This window comes from Pinus tabuliformis, chromosome 3_1 (assembly GCF_031772625.1).
Source record: "Pinus tabuliformis cultivar Carrire ecotype Pingquan chromosome 3_1, CPIR1, whole genome shotgun sequence".
Lineage (NCBI taxonomy): Eukaryota > Viridiplantae > Streptophyta > Pinopsida > Pinales > Pinaceae > Pinus > Pinus tabuliformis.
Genome location: NC_142301.1, coordinates 344202108 through 344223925, shown reverse-complemented (window position 1 = coordinate 344223925; position 21818 = coordinate 344202108). Strand labels below are relative to the sequence as shown.

The 21818-nt window shown below is 36.7% G+C and overlaps 2 protein-coding genes across 2 annotated transcripts in view; both read left to right on the top strand.

The window, feature by feature from the left end:
* The first annotated feature begins 3132 nt into the window (after nucleotides 1-3132).
* LOC149187137 (exocyst complex component EXO70A1-like) lies at nucleotides 3133-4038 on the top strand. Its single transcript, XM_089409566.1, has one exon. The coding sequence runs from the start codon at nucleotides 3133-3135 to the stop codon at nucleotides 4036-4038; it is 906 nt and encodes a 301-aa protein (XP_089265692.1).
* Nucleotides 4039-4417: 379 nt separating this feature from the next.
* TPI (triosephosphate isomerase) overlaps nucleotides 4418-21818 on the top strand; it is a 47384-nt gene continuing 29983 nt past the window's right edge. The window contains exons 1-2 of the mRNA XM_089411293.1: nucleotides 4418-4574; nucleotides 11472-11547. Coding sequence (XP_089267419.1) covers nucleotides 4536-4574; nucleotides 11472-11547 — 115 coding nt within the window. The 5' untranslated portion in view covers nucleotides 4418-4535. The remainder of the gene's footprint in view (nucleotides 4575-11471; nucleotides 11548-21818) is intronic.

The window sequence follows — 21818 nt, the reverse complement described above, 5'->3', positions numbered from 1 at the left end:
AAACTGATTATCTGAGATATAATTCTTCATCATGTATTGATAAGCTTGAGTGGACTGCTCTAGAAGACCATGTGGCAGAATGGTTGGAGGTGTTAAGGAAGACAGTGAAGGTCTTGGTTTCTTCTGAGAGGAAGCTCTGCAACAGGATTTTTCAGACATTTGATATTGAATTGTGGACAGATTTCTTTTAGAAATTGGTTTTAGGAAGCGGTATGAAAGCACTGATAGAGTTTGGAGAGGCTGTTGCCCTGAGCCAGAGAGAGCCTCAGAAGCTGTTCAAGTTGTTGGACATGGTTGAAGGATTGGAGAGATTGAAGGAGGACTTCGGGGTGGTTTTTGAAGGGCCTAGATGCCTGGAGATCAGGTTTCGGTTGAGCGAAATGGAGAAGCACTTGGTGCACAGTGCTTGTCAAGTTCCGTGGGACCTTGGGAAACAGGTAGAGGAGGATTCGGGGTTGTTTGTTGATGGGAGTCCACCAAAGCTTACAAACTACTTTGTGAATTATCTCAAGTTCATGTTGACTGAATATGAGGAGGTTAGGGCAATGGTCTGGGGAATGGAGACATTTGTGTAACATGAGAAGTCACTGCACTCTCTTTTTCTTAAGAGAGGATTCTTTTATTGACTGTGGAAGGATCAGCACTGATTAATTGTCATTACACAAAATGGTACCAACTCTCAAGGCCAACGAACCTTGATTCATAAATACCTTTAAAAGGCCATATCACTAGTGGGGATGAATCCAACTAAAAACTTGGCCTTGCATTGCACAGGACAGTAATGACTATTCAAATTAGTTATATGTTCTGAGCGTTATCATTGTATAGGGTGGTTGCATTAAAAGGCATCTCACTTGGTGTAAAAGATGTCAAAATTAGATTGTAACCTGTTTGATATGACTTATTTATTGTGTATCTTGTGGCCTAGAGTAAGATGTTTTATCTTGTTGTTACAAGCATAAAATCTCCTCTATCCCTTCCGTAATGGATTATGTTCATGTTTTCTTGGAAACGTATCTACATTGATTTGAAATCCCCTACATAATCTACTAAGAATTTTTTTAAAGCACCAGAAGTTGCAATTCCATTTACCTTCGTTGTTTATAAATTTTATGTTTAATTTGGGAATAGATCAAGCTAAAAGTATTGCAAATTATCCAATCTGCTAAGAGTGGCTACAATGCTACAATGTACTGTAAGTTATTTTGACAAAAAAAAGGGGATAATTGAGTACATGGAATACTTGTAAACGGGATAACTGGATACATGGAGAACTTATGAGAGAGGGCTTCCGGATTCCAATATCAATGCTGTACCACTGTTCTAATGAGGAAATTATGTTCCTTTTACATTTTGGGTAGCAGTGGCATAAATGTAAGATAATGTCCTCTCTATTGCTCTCATAGGCAAAAACAGAGAACTTAATATTTTATTTTGAAGTGGCTCAAATGTAACTCCATGCCACATTCTCACCATGGCTTGAGAGGTCCAGGGTCATGCAGCATAACCTGTGGGTTGAATACTTACAATTCTCACCATGGTTTGAGAGGTCCAGGGCCATGCAGCATAACTTATGGGCTGAATACTTATTTGTAACATGAGAAACCATGGCTTGAGACGTCCAGGGTCATGCAGCATAACCTGTGGGCTAAATACTTACAATTCTCACCATGCTTTGAGAGGTCCAGGGCCATGCAACATAACTTATGGGCTGAATACTTATTTGTAACATGAGAAATCACTGCACTCCATTTTGTTTAGAGAAAGGATTTGTATTTTGGGTAGCAGTGGCATAAATGTAAGATATTATCCTCTCTATTTCTTTCATAGGAAAAATGAGTACCTGAATCTTTATTTTGAAGTGGCTCAAAAGTAACTCCTTGCCATATTCTCACTATGGCTTGAGAGGTCGAGGGCCACGCAATTGTAAATACATTTGTGTAACATGAGAAGTCACTGCACTCTCTTTTTCTTAAGAGAGGATTTGTGATATTCTTTTATTGACTGTGGAAGGATCAACACTGATTAATTGTCATTACACAAAATGGTACCAACTCTCAAGGCCAACGAGCCTTGATTCATAAATACCTTTAAAAGGCCATATCACCAGTGGGGATGAATCCAACTAAAAACTTGGCCTTGCATTGCACAGGACAGTAATGACTATTCAAATTAGTTATATGTTCTCAGTGTTATCATTGTATAGGGTGGTTGCATTAAAAGGCATCTCACTTGGTGTAAAAGATGTCAAAATTAGATTGTAATCTGTTTGATATGACTTATTTATTGTGTATCTTGTGGCCTAGAGTAAGATGTTTTATCTTGTTGTTACAAGCATAAAATCTCCTCTATCCCTTCCGTAATGGATTATGTTCATGTTTTCTTGGAAACGTATCTACATTGATTTGAAATCCCCTATATAATCTACTAAGAATTTTTTTAAAGCACCAAAAGTTGCAATTCCATTTACCTTCGTTGTTTATAAATTTTATGTTTAATTTGGGAATAGATCATCATATGGTTTGGAAAAACTCGGTATAGCGTAGATTTAGATTGGAAAAGGAACTGGTAAGTAGAAAATGGTCTCCCAAGTCTCAGGACAAGTATCCTATGTGTTGTCTACAATTTATGTTTAATTTGGGAATGATCAGTATATGGTTTGCTAAATTTAGGTGTAGTAAAATTGCAATAAGTGGTAGTATTTGGTTAATGTATGTGATTAAGGTTAGAGTTTATTTGAAAGCATATGACTTTATTGTTGTGGCATTGGCAATAACAGTATATGATACAAGCTTTTTTGCTTATACTATTTAGATTGAAACAACCTTTTTGATATTGATCTCAAACTGTTTTTGATAGTCTAAGAGTGGCATTCTTTCCAATTCTTTGGATTAGAATGCGGACAACCATTTTCTAAGAATTGTCTGTCCCTGGGCATTTTCCTGTTTAGTCCATAATTTATGTTCTAATTTGCTAAATATACAATGAAATATAAAACAAATAAGTAAGCCAAATCCCCTTCAATCAATGTTCTAAAAAGGTGTGAGCATTGTGAGTCATCTGCCATGCTCCCATGTTTATGTTATTGAAGAAACATAGAATGACTAAATGTTGAACCAATTGTTTTGGTTAATGATTGCAGAGATTTTGGGGAGCTTTGGTAGAGCTAAAAAGTGCTTGAAGATTTATGGTTCGATTAGGATTGAGAGCATGAGAGCGAGCTTCAAGAGCATGGAAACTGATTACCTGAGATATAATTCTTCATCATCTATTGATAAGCTTGAGTGGACTGCTCTAGAAGACCATGTGGCAGAACGGTTGGAGGTGTTAAGGAAGACAGTGAAGGTCTTGGTTTCTTCTGAGAGGAAGCTCCGCAACAGGATTTTTCAGACATTTGATATTGAATTGTGGACAGATTTCTTTCAGAAATTGGTTTTAGGAAGCGGTATGAAAGCACTGATAGAGTTTGGAGAGGCTGTTGCCCTGAGCCAGAGAGAGCCTCAGAAGTTGTTCAAGTTGTTGTACATGGTTGAAGGATTGGAGAGATTGAAGGAGGACTTCGGGGTGGTTTTTGAAGGGCCCAGATGCCTGGAGATCAGGCTTCGGTTGAGCGAAATGGAGAAGCACTTGGTGCACAGTGCTTGTCAAGTTCTGTGGGACTTTGGGAAACAGGTAGAGGAGGATTCAGGATTGTTTGTTGATGGGAGTCCACCAAAGCTTACAAACTACGTTGTGAATTATCTCAAGTTTATGTTGACTGAATATGAGGAGGTTATGGCAATGGTCTGGGGAATGGAGAACAACATAAGCCTTGCAGAGGCTGTTAGTCATGTGATGGATTCTTTGGAGCTGAGTTTGGAGACCAGAGCCACAGGATACAATGCATCTGGATTGTCACACATATTCCTCATGAATAATGCACACACTACATGGATAATGAATTTCCGTACTTTATGCCTTACGGCGTTTCCTTTGCAACATCTGATACAAATGCTAATTATAACACATTACCTCTTTTCCAAATTTTTTTTTTTATAAGACATTACATCTTTTCCTATAATAATAATAATAATAATAATAATATATATATATATATTTTTTACTTTTTATGCTCTTTGTTTATTTTAAGAACATTATACCCTATTTTAAAAAACAATAGATAAAGAAAAGGATATACTTTTGTTCGATACCCGTGTACCATATGATATCATACCACCGACAAACAAATGAAAATAACTAACCATGATCTCAGATCACACAGAAAATAAATACCACTTTGAAAAGTTTTAAAGTTTTTGTCCGCGTCTTTGACTACATAACCGTTTCATGAGACTTAGAAGCCGCCAGTCAGGATAAGAGTGGCCGGATTTCTAGCCCCAAAATTAAATTGATTCTATAATATCCACTATTCCAACCCATTTATCTGCTCTATATAACTAAGCTGCCACACTTTCTGTTCACATCTCTGCCTAAATCTTTCGAGCATTTTTTTCTGTACTTTTTGGGCGAGGTTTCTTTGATCTCGCGACAACACGATGGCGCGTAAGTTTTTCGTTGGAGGCAACTGGAAAGCCGTGAGTTAAAACATTCCCTTCAAAATGCCTGCTAGAGTGCATAATCATGTCAAAGTAACCAGTTTTTTTTGCATTAAAGAATTGCATTGTTATATTCTATAACCGATCAGGGTTTTAGCCCTGTTTCCCATTTCATTAAAATCCTCAGAAAAATCCTGTAATACAATGTAAAAATGATAACAAGGGTAGGTGTTTAACCGAGCATCCCTTAGAAATGGCTGCCTTCTGTTTCACTTTGACTAAAGTACAGCTGATCTAAGTGCGAGTGCGATCGTTTTACACTGAACATTGCCTTTTGTTCTTTATATAAACCCAGATCCATCTCTGTTATGTTTATATAACTGTGAATAGAATTTTGTAGCCTACTTTGTGAGCAGAATTCGTAATTTATTTAAATAATATTTTGTTTAAGCTAGATTGAACGGAATAACAATATATTCTACTTACAATTGATATGTCAGTGTTACCCATGTACGCGACAAACATCTAACAAAACATTATTGGCTATACAAAGAGAGCAAATCTCTTGCAGCGAAGGTTCCTGGCACTGCAGAGGTATTCGCGTGGAAGACATTTATTAATATCGCTGTAAAGATATTCAAATCTTATGTCCGATTTGAATATATTGGTTGCACGAAAGCTCCCGTAGTTTTTTCCTCTATTGCAGCACTTAGGAGTTTAAAATACAAGAATGAACTTGCAGCCGCCCTGTAGGCCTTGCTTAAGTAGATGAAATTGGGCCCTACATCCAGATTTTGTTTCCGATTTCTCTGAATTCCCAGCCTAGTAAGGATGGGATTTGTAGTGCAACACTAACCCTTCATCATTTCTATTGATTAAATATATATAAAAAAATTCAAAATAATAAAATGTAGTTTAGATTCATTTATAATTCTAGATCTATCAAATGCCAAGAGGAACTTAATTCCTTGAGGTGCAAACTTTTTTTAGGGTGCAAATCCCTGCATCTAAAGTGATTTAAGTGCTTATTAGAATTTAGGTTAAGATGGATCTAAGCTAATGTAAGTCAGTGCTTATTAGAGTTTAGGTTAAGATGGATCTAAACTAATGTAAGTCAGGTTTTTTAAGTAATTATCTGCACCAAAAACTTTGTCAATTCAAAAATAGGCTCTGGGGTGCACTTCCGTGGTTGATATGTTAGCACCTTCTTCTTTTCGTACTAGTGCAAACATTGAAGATACGTCATGCTCTGTGGCCTTTCTGTGGCTTCATGTTTTTTTCAAAAAAAAAAAAAAAACCATAATGTTACTGGCAATGGGAATACTCTTTATCTGACTCACCTATCCAACGATTCGAAGCCAATATAGGCCTGGGCATAAAATATTTTTCCAGAACTCATGGCTTTGACGCTGTTACTTGCTTTGGCTGCAGAATATGGTCAATCACATATACAAATCTTTGGTAACTCTTTCTGAGATCAAATGGCTTAGGGAAGACTATATGGGCTTGGGTATACAAGAGAGTTATACCTATTTCTGATAACCATATCTTCAGAGAAAGGAACCAGGTGACAGACAGATTATCAAAGGAGGGACTTCATTTAGCTCGTACACTTTGAATCATTCTAATCTTGTACAATTTGGAGACATTTCTAGGTCTTGAGAATTAAATGCATTACATCTTTTTGAAAATGTATGATGAATAGGGTTTGACGATCCTTTGTTGATTATACTTTTTCGACGTTTTTATGCCACTGATCCCTTTCCAAACCTGTCTAGCAAATGCAGAAGACATGATAATATGATAGTTTCATTGTTTGCCTTGCATACATTGCACCAGTTAGGACCATGTGTATTTCTCTATCTCCACTTTCATTTTAGTTTTTCTACCAACCCTCCAGATGGGCCAGTTGCCTACCCAGGGAAAGCCTACCGTATCAAATTTCCAAATAATAGAAACAAGACTCTTAATAAGGCTTCTTATCCAGTCAATTATTGAATCAAGATTGATCTCTCTCTCTACACACACACTATATATATATATATATATATATATATATATATATATATATATATATCACGTCGCACTTAACCTTTTATCTAGCTTCCAAGCACTTTTTGCAGCCATTGTTGTAGAAAATAAAAAGATCTTTTGAGACCCCAAGGCCCTGGAGCTTTAGGAACTACTAGTTTATTCCAATTTACTAGAACTAGTTTCTTGATATATTCCTCCTCACTGGATTCAGTGTGAATGGACTCAAAGGTTTATATCTTTACTAGAACCAATTCAAGCAAAATAGGTGAATGATCTAAGTCCCCCTGCAAGAAACCCACTACATGAACTTGACATGTTCATCATGAAAAATTATGGACCAAGAAACCTATAACGCCTTTCAACTAATTTCTCTTCTCCATCTGTTTTATTTCTCTAGTTGGGATTGAGTTTTGTGGGTTCAATATCAACTAGCCAAACTTCTTCTAGATTCATAAATGCCTAAAAAGACAATCTACTTGTGCAATAGGACCCCAAACCTTTGAGGGACCCAAGGGAAAGCCACTAATAATTTTTAATCCTCTATCCGGAAAGCCACTAATAATTTTTAATCCTCTATCCCATTGGAAAATTTGTTGGAATTAACTATGCATATTACTGTTACCCATCCGTAGACGAAAATTAATGATCTTATAGCCATCACTGATGATTTATAAATCTAAAATCATGATGCCTTGGACAAAAATGAGTGTCTCATCAACTAAGTAACGGGACCATGTCTAAACAGAACCCGTTTCCTATATCCTACGTGTCAGACATGGATATGTAAAGGAATGTGTTTGACATGTGCCTTCACTGTGTCCCTCGTAAAAGAGGGGCCCATGGCCCATAAAAATATGTTTTCCCTTTCATTTGAGCTCATTTTACTCAACAGGTTGGAGGTGTGAGATGTTCTGGAGTGCAGCTGAGGGTTACTGTGCAGTGTTAGAAGGGATTCCAAGTGTTGGGAAAGTGGATTTTAGTTTCTAAATTCTAAAAAGAATTGAATCTTTGTCTATATTTGAATTTTGTATGTGTAGTAATTCACTAATTTGTTATTTTTTAATACACCCCCACATTGTGTCCTCTGTCCTGTTTTTGGCATTGTTGTGTCTTGTGTCAAACACTTGTATTTCTGTATCCTTTGTGTCTCATGTCATCGTGTCATGTGACTTAGCTCATCAATGATCACTCTATGATAATGCAGATTAGGTCTAACTACATATCTTGAAATGGGTCCACATCCTTCTCATTTGCGTTGTATAGCTCTACATCATGCCCAACATGCTTCTCATTTGCGTTGTATAGCTCTACATCATGAATAGACGTTGGGGGGGCATGGGTGTTGGAAGCTTTAGTGGGAGGTTGGATTGGTGATGTAACATCCTCAAGTAGGTTATCCAGTGACATGTTTAGGTCAGAGATGAACATTTGGATTTTCTTCACTTCTACTTATATTTGGCTAATCAAGTCAATCTTGCCAGTCTCAATAGGGGTAAGATCTAGTGAATTTATCGCTACTGAAGTCTAAAAGATGTGATCATATTGACCCTCCCCAATGAAGCATGCAACAATACAAACCTATGTGTTGCCCATGATGACTTGGATAATGTTTTGTGGCTCCACATTTCTATTCCATCAATAAGAATTGTGAAGAATCAAGATGAGTGTTGCATCTTTCTCCACTCCACTGTAGTCAACAACCTTAAAAAACATTGCTTCTTGGGGGCATATTGCAATGAGATTGATTAAAGGGAGGTTTCTTTGGTCTTTTCATCCACTGGAAATGGACATCCCTGTTTTTGCCCATGTATTCTTGTTTGTAACTGTTTGTCCAGAGATTGTCTTTCTGATGTCAACAATGTGGTGTGGACTTTTTCTTAACTGGGGCTTTTTTAGCCTTTTGGCACTTTATTGACCACATTAATCTTTTGTCGCCATTAAGGGGAACACACCAAATCAAATGGTAGTCCATTTGCATAAATGCAATGGACTACAAACTCATCAACAATTTTTCTACCTTGGTTATTAAATTCTACTTCAAGAGGTCCCAGAATAGGGTTTTTACTAATCATAACAGATGGTATAGTTGGCAACAGAAGCTTTAGATGCAGATCCTTCCATCAGGAGCTTTCCTTACTATATCTTCTATCAGCAGCATTGTGCAAAGCTGCATAGAACTGAAGTTTTGCAGGATTCAAACTGGTCCAGGGTTTACATCAGATGGACCTAGAGATACTCTCGTTGCTGTATTAGTTTGTTCAGTGAGCTGGCCTTTACCCTAGTGTATGAGCCATTTAGGACTTTCTTGTATTCATTGCAACTCCATTTTTTTGAACAACCCACTGGGTTTTTTCTGAGGATTTCCATATGCTGCAATAATGGAAATCTCTGGTCTTTCTTGAGGGCACATTCTTGTGATCTGCTCACTATTTCATTTGGCTGTGATGGTTCCATGTCTATGGTACTATGTTTGTCTATAGGGAATTTAAATCGCTGTAATTAAAAAATTTGAAAAGCAACCTACAGTCCAGTTCAACATAATGAGTATAGGGATGTTCAAAATTTCAAGAGTCTGTCTCAGCATAGTTCAACATAATGAAACAGGGATGTGCAAAAGGTTTTAGAAATAGGGATGGCTTTGGAAATCTGCATTTTCAAAATCTTTATGTATAGCGTATACAACAGATTTGTATGTGCAGAATTTACAAATTAGACACATGAACACAAATATTCCATTCATAAACAGTAAACCAAAAAGCATGTTTCAAACTTGTCATGTGACCACCTTCAACCTATATAAATGGAAGTGGATATAATGTGCTCAAGATCTTGATTTTTTGAATTGAAGGCCAAGAAAAATGCCCTATTAGATAATCTGTGCCCAAGCATGCCATGCTAATATCTAAAAGTTACTTTTATCTTGTTTGGCATTGGGTTTCAAACTTTCAAATCCATGATCTAACAGAGACAGCGTACAGGTAAAGGTCCACGCCTCATCAAATACAGATGAGTAGCCTTGTTGCTCAAGGATTGCGGGCACTCAAATATGGACATTAGAAACCTATAAACAACTTAAGGTTCAATAAATGAGAAATGAGTATTTATGGAAAATTTAACATTGACCTTGAGGCTTGGGTGAGAAAACCACTTTAATTGAATATATATTGTTAATTCCTTCATTGCAAATTTACCAAACTCAAAAAATTGCAAGGCATAATTCTCACAAGGCTATTTCATATGTTTGAAATGTAATTGCAGCTGTAACTCTTCCACTTCCTTTTTCAAGGGATATGGGTTTTTGACTACAAATCTTCTTCTACTGCGTGTACATTATATATGTTATATATACCAGTGGTTTAAATATTGTTTCTCTGGAGCATGGCTTAACTGTAGCTCTTACAAATAAAAAGTCAAAATATGATGCTTGAAGTTTGAATTGATTGCTCCAGTTTGATTCTCAGCTGAGCTCCAAGCTTCAATCTTGACCCAACTTCCAACTTCAGTCTTCCAAGCACTTGTGTGCAGTCTGTAGAATGATGGTTCCAGTCTGCAGCTGTATCTTTTCTATTTCGCAAAGGAGAAAGTGGTTGTCTTATAGGAATGGGGTGTAGGGTTTTATCCTTTAGATGTTTAAGGTTTTGGGATTCATTCCATGAGTTCCGTATCCATTTCCTTCTCTGCAAAGTATGTTTCCATGATGGAGCTTGCAAGGATCCCTGTTGATCACAAACACCACATGGTGTACTGTAACTAATGCTAACATAACCTGATAGAACCAATGATAGCCACAATAGTGTATTGAGTGTACCTAAGACAAGAATCAAGATTAATGGCCATAACACTAACCAGGGTATTCCCATATGTTAAAAAAAACTAATTAAAAACTGAAAGGTTTCTGCCAGTTATTGGAGCAGTGTTTGGAACTTTGGAGTGGACCATGGTGTAATCAATAGAACGTTAGGTAGCCACAACTAACATTCAAGTGCTCTGGGGAGCACACACCCTAAATGTTGCTCCATGGTCAGATCCTGTGATTGCCCCAGTTGTGGGAGTAAATCCACCATTGGGAGCACCTCTGCTGTACTTCCGTTTCTGTAGAAAGACAGATCTGGGATGGGGGTGAGAGTCAAGATCCCTAAGAGCACTCCCTTGTAACAGTGTGCTTGAAAGGATGTATGTTGGTTTCCTTCAAGAAAATCAGCTGGGTAATTGTGTAGACTGTTTTCATATCAAGATGCTTATTTTGAAGGTGTGATGACATATTTAGGAAAAGGGCCCATAACAAAAGGCAAAGGACAAACTTACCAAGGAGTGTACTTGTGTTTCATTTATGGAATTGTGTGGAATTTTTTTGGGAATATGAAATTCAGAAATTTCACCTCTTAACTAGAAGTTTTTTTGATCTCAAGTTTCAACCCTATGAATTCAGCTTTCATGTGGCTATGAAATATAAAACAAAACAACAGCAGAAGTGGACAATATTTTGATCCTTAACAACCCAAACTTCTAGGTAATCCAAGGAGAAAAGATACAAAGCATTTCAATAAGTTTCAGCCTTCTAAGACAATCTTATCATACATAAACCAGATCTGAAAATTCTTATTTACAGCAGCAAAATGACGCTTGTATTTGTCAATTATAATGTTAAATCATTTAACATATTACTCTTCACTTATGTCAAATCAGCAAGACATGTATAGCTATAAATTACAAATTGCACTTCACACTTGTTGATTTTTGGTTAATTAATTAAATATTTTGAAAGTATCTTGAGTGAGGCACATGTCTACTGTGAAATGTGTTGTGAAATAAACTTGTGCATTGTATTTTGTATGCAAGAGATTGACTTCAGGTGTTGGTATATATGAATGCTAATTTTCTCATTTTGCATTTGCCTTGTAGAATGGTACTTTGGAGCAGGTTAAAAAACTTGTTAGTACTCTCAATGAAGCAGAAGTGCCATCTGAAGATGTTGTGGGTAAGTATGCAGTAGATAAGGCTCCCTGCAATCTAGACTGTAAGCACATGCTCAGAATTAGGTTGAAAAACTGTTCGGTACTTCCATTTAAAATGAGCCATAATTGTAGAATGCTATAATTTGTGTCTATGTGACAATGATGAACCTATGCCAAGGCAAAATATTTTGCCTATCCATAGAATCATGCAAAATTTCTGTAAGAATATGCTTTTTACTTGAAGATGCACTTTTTGTTATTTCTGGAGCAATTTTGAAATGTAACTTATGAGTGTGTAGTTAGATGTGGTACAGAAAAGAAATTTCTTATGACCATTTTGAAAAAAGTGTATACTTACACAGGGGAAGATGGCGTTGAATAGTCATTTTAACTGCAATTTTGGATAATTTATTTTGTTGAATAATAAGTGTTCTCTATTAGGGGAGAAAACTATGGAAACATTAAAAATTCTTTGATATTGCTACATTTTCAGAATAGAGATAAATTTTATACTGCATTTCTTAAATTAGTAGTAGGCATCAACTTCTCCTGGTTCTTTTGGGTCCTATTGTAAACTCAAGTACACAGGTTGCCATTGTCCTTTAGTGCAAAAACGGTAAAGTTTGTAGCTATTTTTAACATAAGTCCTCTGTCTGCAGCTGCCTTGTTTCTGATGATGTTCAAGGTGACTGTATGTAACACACTACTCCTACGAATGTTTAGACTAACCAAAGTATGAGTTATATTAGTGAAAATAAAATTGAACAATGTGCTATACTTAATGCTTGCATGTCATCTGATATTTCAAGTGGGTTTATCTGCTGTGGTCCTTTTCATTGATTTCTTATATACATCTGAATATCTTTGCTTTCCATCATTTCAGGTATTTTCACGTGGGATTTCTCACTATATCTATAGTAATGCATATTTCTTGCTTGTTTCAATGACTTAAAAATTTCATGGTTTTACTTATCATATTGGCAAAGAATATTGTTAGGTGTAATGCCAACTTCCCAAGTGAGTGCACATTTAATGAAATGTCATGTTGCAAATCCTTTCCAAATAAACATCAAGGGGGTATGCTAGAATATTCTATCAAGGGGGCGAATTCAACTCTTTAAGTGGTTTAATGCCCACAGTTGATGGGCCGACCAAATGTTTGTTAGATGGTATCTTGTATTGATGATCTGCAGATATATTGGAGACTCCCCTCATTTGTACTATGCACTCGACAAGTGAATATTATTTGCATAGCTTCTTGTGAGTGAAGCCATGTAGAAGTTGAAGGTATATGTGGGAAATAGCTCAGAATTAGCAATACATGAAGAGCTATGCACTAAGAGTAGTCTCCCGTGAATGGAGCATATTTGAATGGACAATGTTAAATTTCCTTGGTTATCATTTTATATAAATATACTCAAGGCTTTATGGGAGTATGTGAACAGATAATGACAATGATCTTATATTGTATAATAGATAGATAATCTGAAAGTGAAATGCTCCTACGACTTGTTGTGCAAGCACAATTTGAAGATGTGATGCTCCTTCAGAAGATGATTATCCATATCCATAAATTATTGGCATGAACAAACGTGAAGAGGAGATGGAAGGGCTCTCAAGCTGCAAGGTAGTTACAATTTGATGTAACTAGTTGTTGGTTACTAATATTATGACCTTAATGGGGTATACATGGGGTGAAATGTATATGTAATAGTACCTTGCCTTGATCGCCTTGATAATGAGTAAAGTAAATTTATTAATGTCCAATTGATGACCACAAAATATGACTACAATGTGGGAGTGCAAGCACATCTCCTAAAAAAATGCTAAAAATAACATATAGAGAGAAAAACCAATGGTAGTGCTACTGTGACATGTATATAAGAGATCATTGTACTGTGGCACTATACAAAATAATAATGGCTTGCTAAAATGGAATGGGTGAGTGACTATAAATGGAGCTAGAGATGTCAGGGGCTCCTAAGTCTAATGACCTATGGCGAGGGAGGTGAATTGGGTACAGTTTCGTTGTCGAAGTCCCCTGGAGCTAGCAGTGGATCCGATTGTATGATCCTAGGGAGGATGTATCAGTGAAGGATACTTTTAGCATCCAAGGTTGAAAGGAGGAAACTCTGCATCTAAGGTTGAAAGGAGGAAACTCTGCATCTAAGGTTGAAAGGAGGAAACTTTGAATAGTCTCTGGTTGCTCCTATGGGACTGGTAGGTAGTTGAACGTGTTTGGGGTGCTTTGTTTTGGAACTGTTTGGAGATGATCCCCATGATGCTCTGAGAACCTACAAATTGATGTATTGTTTGGCATTCTTGAACTGGTTTCAATGGTATCTGTTGATCTCTGTAATTCGTTACAATCTCCCTGAGGGGAAGGATGAGAAGAGACTTGAGATCTCTCTCCCTTCTATTGTTTGGAGCATTTTGAACTTGTACCTATCACTTGTGTCTTTGGTCTGACGAATTTATAGGAAAGTATGACGTGATTGTCTTGGTTGCCCCGGGGTAGGGCATGGTGTGTAGGTGTTGAGATTTGTGGTTGAAAATCTCCTTGATGAAGAAGCATGGAGCACAACTCCCAAAAGTAATAAAATGACGAGTCTCAAATAATCTCTATATATCCATATAGAGATGAGTCTCAAATAATCTTTATCATTTTATATAAATATACTCAAGGATTTGTGGGAGTATGTGAACAGAGAATGATAATCTTGTATTATATAATAGATATATAATATGAAAATGAAATGCTCCTATGACTTGTTGTGCAAGCACAGTTTGAAGATCATATGCTCCTTTAGAAGATGATTATCCATCTCCATAAATTATTGGCATGAACAAACGTGAAGATGAGCTGGAAGGGATCTCAAGCTGGAAGGTAGTTACAATTTGATGTAACTAGTTGTTGGTTACGAATATTATGACCTTAATGGGGTATACATGGGGTGAAATGTATATGTAAATAGTACCTTGCCTTAATAGCCTTGATAATGAGTAAAGTAAATTTATTAATGTCCAATTGATGACCACAAAATATGACTACAATGTTGGTGTGCAAGCACATCTCCTTAAAAAATGCTAAAAATAACATATGGAGAGAAAAACCAATGGTAGTGCTATTATGACATGTATATAAGAGATCATGGTACTATGGCATGAAACAAAATAATAATGGCTTGCTAAAATGGAATGGTGAGTGAGATGGTAAGGACTAGCAATGGAGCTAGAGATGTTAGGGGCTCCTAAGTCTAATGACCTATGGCGAGGGAGGCGAATTGGGTATAGGTTTGTTGTCGAAGTCCCCCGGAGCTAGCAATGGAGCTAGAGATATCAGGGGCTCCTAAGTCTAATGACCTATGGCGAGGAAGGCGAATTGGGTACAGGTTCGTTGTCGAAGTCCCCTGGAGCTAGCAATGGAGCTAGAGTTATCAGGGGCTCCTAAGTCTAATGACCTATGGCGAGGGAGGCGAATTGGATGCAAGTTCATTGTCGAAGTCCCCTGGAGATAGCAATGATCTGATTGTATGATCATGGGAGGATGTATTAGCGAAGGATACTTTTAGCATCCGAGGTTGAAAGGAGGAAACTCTGAATACTGAATAGTCTTTGGCTGCTCTTATGGGATTGGCAGGTAGTCGAACATGTTTGGGGTGCCTTGTTTTGAAACTGTTTGGAGATGATCCCTATGATGCTTTGAGAACCTACAAACTGATGTATGGTTTAGCATTGATGAACTGGTTTTAATGGTATCTGTTGATCTCTGTAATTCGTTACAATCTCCTCGAGGGGAAGGATCAGAAAAACTCGAGATCTCTCCCTTTTATTGTTTGGAGCATTTTGAACTTGTACCTATTGCTTGTGTCCTAGGTTTGATGAATTCACAGGAAATTATGATGTGATCGTCTTGGTTGCCCCAGGGTAGGGCATGGTGTGTAGGTGCTGAGATTTGTGGTTGGAAATCTCCCAGGTTGAAGAGGTATGGCACACAAGTCCCAAAAGTAATAAAATGACGAGTCTCAAATAATTTCTATATATCCATATATCCTATTCATAAACATGTACATTAATAACTCTATGATATGTGTGTGTGTTCTCTCTCATTACCATAAATGTTTTAGATTTATTTGGGTAAAATTAGTGGTGGTATGAGTTCGCTTGCCGAAAAACAATTGAAACTTCTAAAGAGGCCATTTCATTTGTTATAGGCCAAAATTTCACAGGGATTAGAGAACATGTTTTTGATTTGTAATCAGAATGAGGTTGACGTGCAAAGCAGTGCCCAAATAGCTGTTCAACTTAGACTTTTCATGACTATTGCTTGGAAGGTTCAATTGAGGTGATTCAAAAACCATTGGAAAGAGGAAGAAGAGGTTAATATACTTGTAAACGATTTGGACAATTTGGGATATTTATAGTTGAAGTTAGTGGAGTTGGAAGTTAATGGGGTTGATCCTAGAGAGTAGTTCCATATTTTCAAAAAAATAGGATAAGGGGATATCTTTAAGGTTGATGGACCTAATTGGTTGAAGAGTTACATTTAGACATTGAAATCTTATGGGAAATGTTAGAGATAACAATCATAATTATGACTTAGAGGTATAATAAAGTTTTGGTTAGTATCTTACAATAAAGTAATGTAATCATGAGTTAATAAATGTATTCATTAAATGATTAACAACACTAATCAAGAGTTTATTAAATCAATGTTAGTGCAAGAGAGAGAGAGAGAGAGAGAGAGAGAGAGAGAGAGAGAGAGAGAGCAAAAATGTGGTAGACAAATGCTTAGGTTGACATTGGTTACCTAAATTAATGTAAAATAATGTTGGATAGGTTTGCTCGTAAGTCATAACCTAGTGAAAAAATTATTGAGGGCGCTTAGCTATAAATGACAAGAAGTAAAGATTCCCATAATTTCAACACGTCACCATTATTGAGGGTGCTTAGCCATAAATGACTACAATTAAAGATTACCATCTTTTCAACACCCGTCGAGATTTGAGCACAGGGAGAGTGGAGGAGGATGATAAAGTAAAGAAGGATTGACCATACCCAACTCTAACTAAACTTTTGTAGCTAAATAAGATGGTGGGTTTATGATGATCCAAGTCAATATGAATACCCAACCATCATCAAAATATAGAATTACAAGACACTTGAAGAAATTCCGTCACTAAACTACTCATCATTTGAGGGATTGTAATCTTAATCTCTCCATTTGATAAAGAGGTGCTCCAAAGAGGTATAAATACAACATAAAAAATGATATGTTTATTAATGTTCAACAAATGACTGAAATTTAGTCCATAGGACTCTTCAATACAAAAGTGTCCGAGTGTTAAGGCTACTCCTATAAAAAGCAAAGCAAAACAAAGCTATTGTATAAAACTATACTCTGTTAGTGGAAAGCCAAAGTGATACAATGTTTTAGTTAATAAAAAGAAGAAAAGAGTCTCATCTCTCCTAGTGTTTGTCGCGAGAAGGACGAGGGGGGTTGTCTCCCTAAGTGTCTGTTGTCAAATGTGTTGCTCTCTTACCATTCAAGGTCGAAGAGGTGGTTTGTCATTGGGATTGCGGGAAGGCATGTTGTTTGCTAGGTTGATGTAGGATACCTTGAGATCTAAGATGGTAGCTCTATAACGCCTCGTTGGAGCTAGGGGATCGATTTCACCTTGGAGTTTGATGGATGCAAACCTTGAAATGGTATCGCTCTTTGCTTGTCTCTTTGGTGCCCTCGCCTGTTAGGAGCTTTGAGAAAAAGAAAACTAAGGCTTGACTAAGTTAAGTAAGCAATATTCTAGGAATTAAATGAGTTAACCAAGAGCATATTCAACCATCTAAATGCAAATCACAATATATCACTTGAAGAGTATGTAAATCATTTCACAAGTAAAAGAAATAATCAGAGGCACATATAACCATCCATAAGCAAGAAATGTAGCAATAGTGACCAAATGAATGAATATTCACAAATGATTCTATAATAGATAAAGACTAGTGCCAAGTAAGAAGAGAGCTTGTGAATGCAAATACTCCAATGCTTGAAAAGTAAATACTTTAAGTGGAATACTCGAAGTAAATGGCAGTTGCTTAAAAGTAAAGTGCTTGTACTTGGAAATGAAAGTAACAAAAATATAAGAGCTTGAAAGGTAGATACTTGGAAATAATATGCCAAAAGCAAATGTTGTAAAGGAACATTTACAAAGCAATACCAGGAGCACTTCCCCAAGCTCAAGCTTCCAACCTTGTTTAGCATTGAGAGGGAAACTTACTTTTATAGAAAAATGGGAGAAGATCCCAAGAAGTTTGACAATCCCAATTAGAGCCAACGAATTCCCAAGTGGCAATAACATGCAGCCCAAGGAAAAAGGAGCTGCTCCATGTGTCAAAACAACTACTATGTATGTGTTGTTAGGGGGGCTGTGTAGACTCTAAGAGAGGCAACCTATGGTAGCTGGCTACCAAGTGTTGAAGAGGGTGAGTGAAGTGGGAGATAGCTCCCCACTCAACTCGTGGTTGTCCCAAGTGAATTATGCCATCAATTAACAGCTAACTCGACTAGCTCTTAATCAATGAACTTGGCCCCTCCACGTGGCCCTTTAACTGGCAACCAATACACATTAGTTGATAGTCAATTCGACCCTCACGTGTGGCCATTAAATCAACCTCCAAATGATCACTTTAACTTAGTCTTGAGTGCCTTGTCATCTACTTCATTGCTTGTCACTTTTAGTCAATGAAAAACATGTTTTTGGGCTGTCCGTAGTTATTTAATTTTGATTTTTCTTGTCTTTTTCCTCACTTTTTGAGTAGAAGTGATTTTTAGTGAGTAAAAATCATTATTTTTCACCCCAAAGTGGGTACTGTGATAATGTTGGTACCCCGAGTATGAATTTTGAGTACTTAGATGCCATAGAACATTTCCTAGTACCACTTTTTTTTATTTGTTACATAGAAATTTATTCAAAATTCCAGTTTCGTGGGGAATTTTTATTTATTAAAAAATCCCAGAAATACCTAGTGCAATTACATGAGACTCTGAATAATGCTTAGCATGGTAATATACATTGACCCTAGATTTAGAAAACCACTCAAGGCGTGGTTAGTAATCACACTCTAGCTTTGGAGGATGTGAGTGGAAAAACTCAATTAATTATTTATTGCTAAAAAAGCACAAATAACTAATTAAGGAAAAAAACGCTCTAGAGATGTTTTTACTAACCAAGTCCCAAGGGCCTAAGTATGTTACATAAGTTCATCATGCTAGTGTCATTGTTTACAATTCTCCCATGAGGGTATGGAATTTGCACAAAGAAAAAGGAGAGAGAAGATAAAAGAATAGAGAGAAGAAGGGGCATAATTGCCTTGTTGGACTTCTAAACTTGAATTTTTTTTATAGGTGTTTCGTCCATTGGGCAGTGGAGTCTTCATTTCCTACCAGGTACATCTGAGCAGGTAATATAATGTTGGTACCCCGAGTATGAATTTTGAGTACTTAGATGCCATAGAACATTTCCTAGTACCACTTTTTTATTTGTTACATAAAAATTTATTCAAAATTCCAGTTTCGTGGGGAAATTTTATTTGTTAAAAAATCCCAGAAATACCTAGTGCTTAAGTATGGGGGTTTTACGCAGTGCATTATATTAGATATCATTTTGGGATTCAACTGCGTTAAGTAAGATCATTCACGTATGACCATTTCCATGAAATGGTCATACGTGAATGATCTTACTTAACGCAGTTGAATCCCAAAATGATATCTAATATAATGCACTGCGTAAAACCCCCATACTTAAATTCAAAAAGAGTCAAGGGATCTCTACTTGAATGGTTCATGAGGCACAATACTTGCTAAGGTTTTGCAAATGGGGTAGCAAGCTAAGTGGGCTTGATTGTGGGGAAAAACTCCACAGTTAAGCGCGCTTGAGCCAGAGGAGTTCTGGGATGGGTGACCTCCTGGGAAGTCCTGGTTACCGGGTGCAAGCCCCGGAAGTGATGATTGATGCTATGTGATTCGTTCTCCACATTTCACTAGTTTCAATCCCACTTCTTCACCCCTGTGAGCATCACCCGATGCAATGAGTGCTAAGTGAACTATTCAAAAATCATGAGAAATTAGTCAGTTACGACTACCTCTCATGGAAATGGTCATACGTCAATGATCTTACTTAACGCAGTTGAATCCCAAAATGATATCTAATACCTAGTGCTATTACATGAGACTCTGAATAATGCTTAGCATGGTAATATACATTGACCCTAGATTTAGAAAACCACTCAAGGCATGGTTAGTAATCACACTCTAGCTTTGGAGGATGTGAGTGGAAAAACTCAATTAATTATTTATTGCTAAAAAAGCAAAAATAAATAATTAAGTAAAAATACCACTCTAGAGTGATGTTTTTACTAACCAAGTCCCAAGGGCCTAAGTATGTTACATAAGTTCATCATGCTAGTGTCATTGTTTACAATTCTCCCCTGAGGGTATGGAATTTGCACGAAGAAAGAGGAGTGAGAAGATAGAAGAATAGAGAGAAGGGGCATAATTGCCTTGTTGGAATTTTAAACTTGGATTTTTTTTTAATAGGTGTTTCATCCATTGGGAAGTGGGGTCTTCGTTTCCTACCAAGTACATCTGAGCAGGTAAGATTTGGTTTCACTTGGGGACGTGTGCTTGATCTTTAGGAAATTGTGCAAGAACTCTAGAATCTGCAATAGCCATAAACATCTCGCCGCAAAAGTATTAGAAGCACATGCACCATATAAAGTCATTATTATTCTATCAACTGACATAAAAAGAAATGATAATGCTAAAATGAAAATGCTGGAGTAAAATGCAAGAAATAAAAGCAAGGAAAGGAATACATTACAAGGGATGCCTCGTGGGCATCAAATGTTTTAAGTGAAGCACAACTTGAGTACTTGGTTGCTCATAGGCAGATCCATCGGTTCTTTTTTTGATATGCCTTTTCCAATCTTGACCATTTTGGGATCTTGCTCTATCCCAATGCTAACCTATATGTGGGCACCAAATTTATTCTCTTTTTATGACTTCCAATTTGATGATGATCTATATTGTCCACCAGTTGTCTGGTATTGGTGGTCTAAACTTGACTTTTGTTTCTGTGTGAGTTGTGATGATGCTGCAATTGTTGATTTGTTTGTATTACTTCCCAATTTCTTAGAAACTAATGCCGGATTTGATGTATCAAAGTATTCTATTGTATACCCAACTTCATCAACCCCTTCTTCCTTAATCTCATCTTCCATAGGTGGTAATAAATTTGATAACACCACATAACTCCTGTGCTTATATGATCCATAAATTATCTCATTGTTTGGCTCCTTAGGATTTTCAACAGGATATCTTCTTTCAAGCTCCCAATCCAGAGTGAAAAAAGTGTTATCAATGCTTGGGATGGTGGCGTATGAGAAATCCATTTGAATGCTACCACCCAAGTCTGCAACCCACTTCCTAGATAAGAGCATGCCCCATGCACCAGGGATGTCAATGACCACAATATCCATGGTGATATAAATGTTTGGGTGTGTTGCAAGATGTACTTGGAGATCCTTGATTAACCCACACACATCAATCTTTTTAGAATCCATGGCACTGATATTGTGGTAGGGTCTTGATATTCTTAAGTTTAATTGCTCCATGAACCAATTTGTCATGACATTAGAAGATGCACCTAAATCAAGCATGCAATTATGTAAGAGGTGGTCATACTCTGTAATATTATGAGAGCATCTTTAGGTATATCCTTCAACATCCTCTCACTACTTCTCTCTTGATAAACCTCTATTGCTTTTAATAATTTTGATCTCTGAGATGGTATCTTCAAATAGTTTTGATATAGTAACCGAAACCTCTGCATTGTTGATCCAATCACCCAAATCAAAGTTGAAGCATAGTTTTAAAAACTGGAACTAGTGGACACACTGGTGCACCTAATAAATCGAGTTTCAAACTAGATCTGGTCAAATCGGGACTGGTTAGATCTCAATGAAGTGGTTTTTAAAAAAATACATGAAATAATTAATTTTTAGTGAAAAAACTATTTTTAAGATTTAAAATGATGATTCCAAACCAATGTTGCAAAAATCGTTATCGGGATTAATTCGTCGAGGGGAAAAAATCGGAAAAAATAGGGAAAAAATAGGTAAAAATCGTAAAATACAATTTTTTTTTTGTTTTAATTTCTTTTAATATCTAAAGCATCTACAACATAAAATAAATACATTGACACATAAATATGATAAAAGAATTAATATATAAGAT